This window comes from Marmota marmota, unplaced genomic scaffold, assembly GCF_001458135.2.
Source record: "Marmota marmota marmota unplaced genomic scaffold, marMar, whole genome shotgun sequence".
Classification (NCBI taxonomy): Eukaryota; Metazoa; Chordata; class Mammalia; order Rodentia; family Sciuridae; genus Marmota; species Marmota marmota.
In genome coordinates, this window is record NW_025999863.1 from 2,431,320 (window position 1) to 2,440,967 (window position 9,648).

At 55.9% G+C, this 9,648-nt stretch overlaps 1 protein-coding gene and 1 non-coding gene across 2 annotated transcripts; both read right to left on the minus strand.

Annotated features, from left to right (window-relative positions):
* Positions 1–764: 764 nt before the first annotated feature.
* On the minus strand, positions 765–9,442 carry Eef2 (eukaryotic translation elongation factor 2). The gene is made up of 15 exons (XM_015503630.2): positions 9,342–9,442; positions 8,123–8,337; positions 7,175–7,356; positions 6,880–7,091; positions 6,327–6,505; positions 6,049–6,154; positions 5,466–5,579; positions 4,921–5,059; positions 4,604–4,799; positions 3,677–3,935; positions 3,291–3,398; positions 2,609–2,962; positions 2,212–2,394; positions 2,006–2,138; positions 765–1,498 (listed from the first exon to the last, which is right to left on the minus strand). Exons 1-15 carry the CDS (start codon positions 9,342–9,344, stop codon positions 1,305–1,307), a joined length of 2,577 nt encoding a protein of 858 aa, XP_015359116.1. The 5' UTR covers positions 9,345–9,442; the 3' UTR covers positions 765–1,304.
* On the minus strand, positions 6,586–6,650 carry LOC125619859. The gene has a single exon (XR_007351454.1). It is a non-coding gene; the product is annotated as a small nucleolar RNA SNORD37 (small nucleolar RNA).
* Positions 9,443–9,648: the final 206 nt, after the last annotated feature.

Genomic DNA, 9,648 nt, shown 5'->3' on the forward strand with positions numbered 1-9,648 from the left:
GTCAAGTATTGCCATTGACAGGATCCAATTTAATGTGACCAAATGACAACCTTGGGAGGCAAATACATTACACCAATTATATAAATGAAAAATTGGTTCCTAGTGTTTATCCTACCAAGGTCAGGGCAGAGCAGATTCCCCCCTCCATAGGTCTGAAACCAAAGCCAATGACAAACCACCCCAGGTGTCAAGACCCAGTCTTCTGACTTCTGTTGACAATCCCAAGCTCATCTCACTCCCTGCTCTCCAACCCCCTTTGCCTTATTTTGATATTTATTTTCTAGTTATAGGTGGACACAATATCTTTTTATTTTCCATGTGGTGCTGAGGATGGAACCCAGCGCCCCACACATGCCACATGAGCGCTCTACCTGAGCCACAACTCCAGTCCCGCTTTTGCCTTAGTTCTGACCTCAACTTATTCCTATCCCCCAGAAAGTACAAATAGTACTTTCTGGCCCAAGATGGCCTCCTGCACTAATCCCCAGGCCTACTTGAGCTCACAGCCATAGCGGCACCTTCTCCCAGAAGCCCTTCCGCATTGCACCTCAGGACTTAACCTATCAGTACAGGAGATGTAGAGCCAGGGCTGCCACTGTGAACAGATGCAGGCGATTCTTACCATTGCACAAGTTGCACCAGACAGCTCTCTAAGAGCCCAAGCAGGTACCTAAGCCGCACTGGAGACTATACAAGCTGTACTGGAACTAACCCACCCTAACCCTTCCCCTGTGCAGATGCCCCAGGAAGGATGCAGAGCCAAGTCACAGGGATGGCACACTTCACCACCATTATCAAATTTATTATTCCAATGGCACTAATACAGCTGAAGGTGCTCATGGTGACACGGCACAGGACTTCCTGCCTTCTAGGAATTATCTACCCACTGTTCCTTCCCCCTTTCTGAGGGAAATCCACTTCGGGCCATATACCCAAATAAACTTCTTAATGCATTTATTTTAAACTTTTGGACATCTGAATTCAATTTCCCTCTGATGATCTGAAATAAAAGTATTGGGTGTCCCACCCTACCTCCCCACCCCACCAGCCAAGTAGTCCCTTCAGAAAGGGCATTTCCCCTGCCTCTGGACTCCTGAAATAAATAGAGAGAAACGGCATCAAGTGTTATTGTTGAGTGATGGCACGGAGTGGGCCCCCGAAACCCCTCAGGCAGGGCATCACTGTGTGGGGACAGTCTCAAGGTGTCATTTGAGAATGCGAGGGCGTGTTGCTGTGGTCAAACTGGGTGTGGGTGTTGTGCCAAGTCCCGCCAGGGGTGGCAAACCACTGCTGGAAAGAGCCGCCTACAATTTGTCCAGGAAGTTGTCCAGGGCCGGGATGCCCTCCTTCAGGCCTTTGCGCTTGCGGGTCTCCGCCACCACTTGGCTGGGACGGCTGGTGTTGTCAAAGGGGTCTCCAGGCAGGATCTGCCAGTGGTCGAACACGCACTGGGGGAAGGCCTGACCACCTGTGTTGGACCTCAGGTCAGCAGTGAAGCCTGTGGGGAGAGGGACGGAGAGAGCTCAAGAGGTAGCAGGTCCCTTGCATGTACTAGGCCCTGGGTTCTATCTCTAGCACCACAGCAGGGAGACACTGGGAACCCAGGCTTTCCCTAGGGTGATGACAACTGGGACTGTAGAGAAGTACTGTAGAAGACTGTAGAAGAATCCTGGGCAAGTCAGATACTAAGCCCCGCCCATGATGAAAATGATTGAAAGGCCACTAGTATATAGAAGGGACAGCTCTTCCTGGGTGCAGAGAACCAGCCTGAGCCACAGTGCTTGCAGCCCGCCTGGCCCATCTCCAAGATCCTACTGACCTACATGCCATAGCCTTTCTGCCCTCATCAAACAAACTCCGAACTAGTGACTGGGGGCCACACAGGGTGCAGGCAGACCACCTACTTGCAGAAAGCAGATCAAAAAAGCTCCCACCAGGGCCCCTCCCCACACTCACACAGAAAGCCAGGCTTTCATCTGCCTAGATAGGCCCGAGGGGCACTTACCGAAGGATTCGTTGACAGGCAGGTAGGCCTTGACGACGAACATGGGGGTACCAGCCACCTGGGATTCCTCAAAGACATGGCCCCGCTTCCTGTTCAGGACACCGTAGATGCCACCAACCACCTGCTCTGGACACTGCGAGGAAAAGACAGGCATTCAGCTCCGTGTAGGAAGACAGCAGGAGGCCAGTGCAGGCCAGTGCACTCACCTGGATCTCCACAAGGTAGATGGGCTCCATGAGGCGGGGCTGGGCAGTCAGCACACTGGCATAGAGGCAGCGGCGGGCGGTGGGGATGATCTGGCCGCCCCCACGATGGATGGCATCCGCATGCAGTGTCACATCGTGCACATCAAAGCGCACACCCCGCATGTTCTCCTCGCACAGTGCACCCTGGGGAATGGGGAGGGAGGCCTCAGAGACCAGGCACACACCAGCTCCCAGCAGGTGCACACCCCTCACCCACACAGCTGCAGGCCCTGCCTGTGCTGACCTAGCATGCAAAGGCCCCCTCACCCCCAAGATCCGCATCCCAGAGGTCCCCAGCCCAACTCCAGACCCAGGAGACACAGCGAGACCCCTCCCAGGCCATCTGGATCCAGCTCACCTCTTTGGTGGCCCACTGGAAGCCAGCCACCACACTGTCCTTGATCTCATTAAGGTACTGCACACCCTTGGTGATGTCCGTGAGGATGTTGGGGCCAGTCCCATCAGGCCCAAAGCACCAGATCTTGCGGGCCTCAGCCACGTCCCACTCGTACTTCTCAGCCAGGTAGCGGGCTCGCTGCTTGAGCTCCTGGCGAGCTGACACCTCACCCTTGTCAATGTCCTCAGCCAGACCATCAGGGAAGGGCCGCGCCTTCATGTACAGCCGATTGTGCTTGTTGGGGGACTTGGAGAGGCAGAGCACGTTCGACTCCTCGCTGACTGTCTCCCGGTACGAAACCACTGGATCAGATTTCTGCAAGAAGAGTCTGGAAGTTGAACTGCTGCCTGGAGGTGGCCTTCCAAGGAGAAGTGTCCCTAATAGCTCTTCCCAGGGAGGCTGAGGGAGCCAGCAACAGGCAAGCAGAGCAAACTGCCCCTGCTCAAGGCAGCCAAGGAAGAAAGGCGCAGAGGTCTAAGGAGCCCAACCAGAAACAGCAGAAGACAAGCAGAGCCATCGCCGCCACAGTTCCAGTGCAGAGCGAGTGCTCAGCACCAAGGGCAGAGGCCTGCTGTGGCAGAAGCCTGCTCCACAGGCTGCCCCTTCCCCACAGCACACCGGGACACGGGCTGCCTCAGCTCACCTTGATGGGTATGCAGGCGTGGTCCTCCTCCAGGTCCTTAAGGCAGATCTCCAAGTGCAGCTCCCCGGCCCCCGCAATGATGTGCTCCCCAGACTCCTCAATGATGCACTGTGGGAAGCACAGGGTCAACCCCCTACTGACCACCACCCATGGGCAAGCAAGACCACCGAGGCCGTGAGCAGTCTGAGTTGCCAGATGGAGGCAACAGCCCGCAAAATTGAAGAACCTCTGTGCACGGCTATGAGACCTTTTTGGCAACCTGGAGGGCAGCCACCAACCAAGAAGACATGGGGTGGCGTCAGTCTCTCCTTTTAAGAAGTCACCCAACAACCCCTACCCCAGTGGGGGTACCTGCTCCCAGGTGACTGGAAAGGGACTTTGCCCACCTGCACCATGGGGTCAGACTTGGCCAGCCGCTTCAGCCCCTCCACCAGCTTGGGCAAGTCAGCTGGGTTCTTGGCCTCCACAGCCACCCTCACGACAGGACTGACGCTGAACTTCATCACGCGCATGTTGTGGGCGTGCTCAAAAGTGGTAATGGTGCCAGTCTTCACCAGGAACTGGTCCACGCCCACCAGACCCACGATGTTCCCGCAAGGCACGTCCTCAATGGGCTCCACATAGCGGCCCATCATCAGGATCGTTCTGGGGAGAAGCAGAAAATGTCAGGCACGGCCACCAGATCTGGTTCTGCTAGATCCCAGTCCTCTACAGAGTGTAAGGCTCTCCTGCCTGGGCCTCCCTCAAACCCTGGCTGCATTTCCTACATAACTTGGAGGAATCACCAGCAATTCCAAATCTCCTGGGGGTGCCACACCCATGCCACATTGAACGTGAGCACAGAGAAGCAAGAACAAAGGCACTGGGAATATTGGCCAGGCCTTTGCACAGGACAGGCCTGAGCAGATAACGGAAATGAGGTTTGGTTCTCTCTCCCCTCTCAGTTGCTGGTAGGGCCCAGTGAGCAGTATCAGCTACTGGTGGTGCCATCTTAGACCTCTCTACCTGCTCTCTGGGGATGACAAAACTGGTCACCCACCTGATTCCTCAGGACATCTCGTCCTATTTTTGAGTTAGGGTTCAGGCGAACAGAGGAAGTACCTTGCTGGTGGCTTTCTGGAGACCTTGGATCCCTCTCTGTTCGCCTTTGTGGGGTCGTAATGACAAAAGGTGGCGATGAATTGACCTCACACAAACTTATCACTCCTTGCGCAGATGCAAGCAAGCCTAAGCCACCAGCTGCAGGCAGGGCAGGGACAAGCCACAGCTCCAGAGCTGCACCTGGGGCACTGAGGCCCACCCCCACCACTCACCTCTGGATGGGCTTCAAGTAGAGGTCCTCCTTCTTCCCAGGAGTATAGTTGGGCCCCATGATCCTGACTTTCAGGCCGGTGGACACCAGCCCTGAAAAGACGCGTCCAAAAGCGTAGAACCGACCTTTGTCGGAGGTTGGCACCATTTTGGAAATGTACATCATAAGAGGGCCTTTGGGGTCACAGCTTTTAATGCCTGAGTAGAGAAACCACCACAGGAAGTTATTCTCTTGCAGCTCGGCCCTCCAAAACCCTGGGCCTGAGGCAGGGCAGCCAACAATCAGGAGTCCCACCCCGGCCTGGCTTCGCCTGCTTACCCATGGCAGCCTCGTCATCAGGGGGACCCTCATAGAGCAGCTCGCAGCGGTATTTCTGGGCTGTCACCGGGGAGGGAAGGTGGATGGTGATCATCTGTAGCAGGGCATCCCCAGCCGGCAGCCAGCGGCGCATCACAGCCTGTAAGACAGCAGGGAAGGAGGCTCACAAGTGGCCTAGGAACCCCCAGGACCCTCATGTCACCTTTCTTTTCACTGGGGACCCAAGGAAACCAACAATCAAGGACCAGGTTCTCCAAAACATGGCCACTTCTAGGAAAGCATGCTAGCAGGGCACATTCCTGCCCACATCTCTTGGCCAGCAGGCTGCTGACCACCCACAGAAATGACAAGTTAAGGCTGGGGTGGTGGCTCAGCGGTAGAGCACTTGCTTAGCACGTTCGAGGCCTTGGGTTTGGTCCTCAGCACCAATAAACAAAATAACGCTACCATGTCTAACTAAAAATAAACATTAAAGAAAAAAAAAAAAGAAATAAGTTAAACTCCAACCAGGCTGGAGAAGACGGAACCGTCTCCAGCCAGCTCACCTTCAGCAGTGGCTTGCCCTCTTTGTCCTTATCTTCACTGTCCAACTTGATGTCCAGTTTCTCAATCAGCTTCGCAGTCTCCTCTTTCTTGAAATTCATGATCGCATCAAACACCTACAGCACCAAGCAAACAAGCAAGTCCATTTGGAAAACCTACAAAGCCCATGGCTGCTTGCTGGTAATGATGCAAAGAGCCTGACCCACCACACACACCAGCACACCTCAGAGCAGGGCATTTGGGAGCAAAGAGCCCGCTCCAACTTACAGATTTTGACCTATAAAGACTGCAGGCCTACTGGGCCGGGCAGGCCTGCCCGTGCTTTCTCCTTAAGTTGCAAGCCAAGCCTCACCAGACCTCTGCCTGCTGGACCTTACATTACCTCCACCTCTCAGGCAGCTGGAGGCAAGTCTAAGCTACCAGTCGAAACAGATCAGGTACCAGCTACCCTGACTGCTGCTCCTGCCCACTCAAGGAAGCAACAGGTCAGCGGACTGGCCTTTTCAGGGGTGATCTCGCACCATCTAACAGTACAGAGGACACACATCTATTCATCAGCCTGGATGGCTCCAGCGTCACTCTCACCTTGAAGATGGGGTCTAGGATGAGCTGGCAGAAAGTCCTGGGTAGCTTCTTCCCATCAGGGCTAGTGGCAGACTTACTGAATTTGCCATTGGCTGGGTCGAAGTACCTGGGGAAACAAAGGGTTCAGCCCCAGATTAGGGATTTTGCAATGACCAAGACGGGCAACACAGGGAATGCGCTTGGGGAAGATTCAGTCAAAAACAGCGATCCCCCATCTCCACCTGCCTGCCCACCAGAGAGACCCAGACCCCACCACCAGTGCTGCATGCAGGGCTTACCGGTCTCCCCAAAGCTTCTTCATCATGTCCTCCACTTTCTTGGCCCGCTCAGCAGGCCCCAGCTGGCCCTCACCCTTGGCAGCAAACTTGGCCACATACATCTCTGCAAACTGTTTCAGGGTGAAGGCCCAGCCATGGAGGCCAGACCCAAAGCCCACGGTGCCGAGCACTGGGTCAATCTGGGAGAGTGAGGAATAAAGAGGCATGAGCAGGGGGTGGGCTCTGGGTAGAATCCACAGCTAAGTCCCTGGGCACCCAGGCTCAGAGGCTAGGTTTCTTCAACAGACATCAGGTCAAAGTGAAGAAATTTCAGTCATCATATATAGGGTGCCCAGCCCATCCTGCCAGGACCCCTATCTCTAGAACAAAATGGAAACAAGGCACTGAGAATGGGGTCACTAGGCAGAGTCCCTGAAAGCCCAGGAGCTGGGTCCAGTTAGTTCTAAAACATCCCACCCCTGTCAACCCACCACACCTAGCAAAAAGCATGCCTCCAATCACAACGCCTCTAGCCAAATCCCACAAGAGGACTCCCTGAAAGCAAGGGGCGCACCATGATGTTGCCCATGGGGCCGCTCTCGCCCTCGCCGTAGGTGGAGATGATGACATTGACGTTCTCCACAATGCGCTGGAAGGTCTGGTAGAGTTCCTCGGGCTCCAGCTGCAGCTCAAGCAGGGCCCGATCCATCTTGTTCATCATCAGCACAGGCTTGATGCGCTCGGCAATGGCCTGCCGCAGCACCGTCTCCGTCTGTACACATACACCTGGGGACACGTGGGGATCTGTCACACATAGGCAGCAATGACTGCAGGTTGGGGGAGCCTTCACATGGGAGCCCACAGCTTACCAGACACACAGTCCACTACTACTAAAGCACCGTCGGTGACACGGAGAGCAGCTGTGACCTCTGAGGAGAAGTCTACGTGCCCAGGGGAGTCGATAAGGTTGATAAGGAAGCCAGAGCCATCCTTGCTCTGCTTGATGAAGTTCAAATCGTTCTCTGAAAGCTCATAGAAGAGGGAGATGGCACTGCAAATCAAGGGAGAGGTCAGTGGCATAAAAGCCACACAGGTCTCCTGCTCATGACTAAAGCCCTGGCTGGCTGGAGCAACCATAAGCCAAAGGTGAAGCAGTGAAGAGCGGGCGCCATGATTAAGAGCACTCCACCTTGTCCCCTCCCCTCTTTGTATTACTCATTCCTTGAGACAGGCTGCAGACTGCCTGTCTAGGGAACCAGCCCATCCTTCGTCTCTGCTGTGCCTCTGCCAGGATGAGTGTCCCTAAGGATGGGGACCTCCTCGTACTGGCTCCCCAGAACCTGACCGGTCCCTCCACACTATGAGGCTGTACTAACAAGGAGCAACTGCAGGACCTGGCCAGAGTCAAGCCAAGACTGCTGTCACCACCCTCTGTTCACATCCTGCTCCCTACCCCAAGCCTAAAGAAATTTGAACACCTCTACTTACAGAGCTCACAAGTCACCCACTTAAGAAACAATAGCCATATCACTCTGCTTTGTGTTTATGCAGTTGGCATTGGGGGCCAAGTTCCCATCCCACACCAGACACAGCTCTAAGAGCACCCCTAGATGCCAATGACATCCTCTCCTCCCAAGTGTGACAACCAAATCGTCTCCAGACAACCCCAACTGTACCTTGGAGAAAACCCAATCAGAGAGGGGGAAAGGCTGGGTAGAGACCCTGATGCTCACTGTGTCTTGCCTGGGGCCTGCAGCTAGGTTCCCACCCCTGCCCAAGCCCAGAGAGCACGCCCAGAGAGCACCAGCAGCGCTCACGTTGATTTGATGGTAATGCAACGCTCCTGCTCATCCTTCCGGGTGTCGGTGAAGCGGGTCTCCCCGGCCCGGGCAGAGGCAATGATGCCAGCCTTGCACACCAGGGAGTCGGTCAAGGTGGACTTTCCATGGTCCACGTGGGCGATGACAGACATGTTGCGAATGTTGGCCTTTTTGTCCATGATGGCCCGGATCTGGTCTACCGTGAAGTTCACCTGGGAGAAGGGGGATGGGGTTCAGACTGGACAGGGATTCCAGGAACCGGGTTTGGCAGGGAACACCAGGTCACACTAGGTCGATAGACTGCCAGGCCTGTGGCCAGGAGGGGGCTAGTCCTGGGGAGGGTGCTTCAATACCCCCACACTGCCAGTGTCTGCATACACCCTTTAAAAACCACTGCCACTCTCTGAAGAGTCTCCTTGTAGCTGTCATTCAGAATTGACAAGCAAGAAGGAAGCTAGAGAAGAGAACTCGGAGATTGAAAACAGGTTTCCCTAGAGGCAGTAGGACTCTGCTAGTGGAAGGATGGAGCCTCCCAGCACCTTGCCTTACCACGGTGCTGACTGCCCCACTAAAAGCGTTTTAAAACCCAAGGTCACTCCTGCCTGGAAGAGGAGACAAGCACCCACCCAAGGATTCTAAGTAGGCCATTTTGGACAAACGCGGAGCCGGGGAGCCGGACACAAGCCAGCACCTCCAGCCTCAAAGCACATTTTCACAATTCAGGCAACAACAGGAACAAGGACTTAGGCCGAGGTGGCACAGCAGAAGGAGCCGTTTGGGGAGAACCTCTTCAGACCTTGCTTTCCCCCCCCAGCCATTTTCCTACCGCCCCCAGCCCCCAGCAAAAATCGATTTCAAACTCACGGCCCACGAGTTACATAAGGCGCCTCCCTGTCTACACCCTGCTCCCACCGCCGTGCTCGCCATTACAGCGGCTGCCACATCATCATACCGCCCTCCCCCGCTCCTCCCCCCAGCTCTAGCGGGACCCCGGGTCCCGTGAGGCGGCCGCGGTTCCGGAAGCGAGGAAGGGGCCGAGTGAACAGAGGGGCCCACAGACATGGCGGCGGCCGCTTCCCCAGCTCTGAGCCCGCCAGCCCCGCCGCCGCCATGTCTATTCCCCGTCCAGGCGGCACCGGGACCTCAGGGTGGGCAGTCTCGAACCAGCAGAGAGCCCACCGCACTCCTGAGGCACCAGTCTGACGAAATTGCTCACCATGGTGGCGGATGGCGGTGGATTCTCCCAAGCAGATCCGAGCGAGGCGAGTCGCGCCGAGGATGGCGGCGACGACGGCGGAAGAGAACGCTGACGTCAACACCCAACCTTTTATAGGTCGACGCCGGTTGGGCGGGTCATATGACCTCGCTGTGGGGGCGGAGCTAAGCGACGCAGCGCGCAAGCGCGCAAGAACGCACTTTGTCGTTAACCCATTAGGCGCCGGCGCCTCTGCTCAGTGGCAGGTGCTCAGTGGCAGGCGAGAGTGGCGGGGGAGGGGGGCGTGTCGGGGGGCGGTGGTCTGGCT

Bases quoted from the DNA above. Each gene is read 5' to 3' on its own strand.
- Eef2 (XM_015503630.2), bottom strand. The intron at 4,800-4,920 runs GTAAGCAGGCGA...TTCTCTACTCAG, and splicing joins TGATGACGAGGCTGCCATGG to GCATTAAAAGCTGTGACCCC. The intron at 2,963-3,290 runs GTGAGCTGAGGC...CTCTTCTTGCAG, and splicing joins ACGCCTGCATACCCATCAAG to AAATCTGATCCAGTGGTTTC.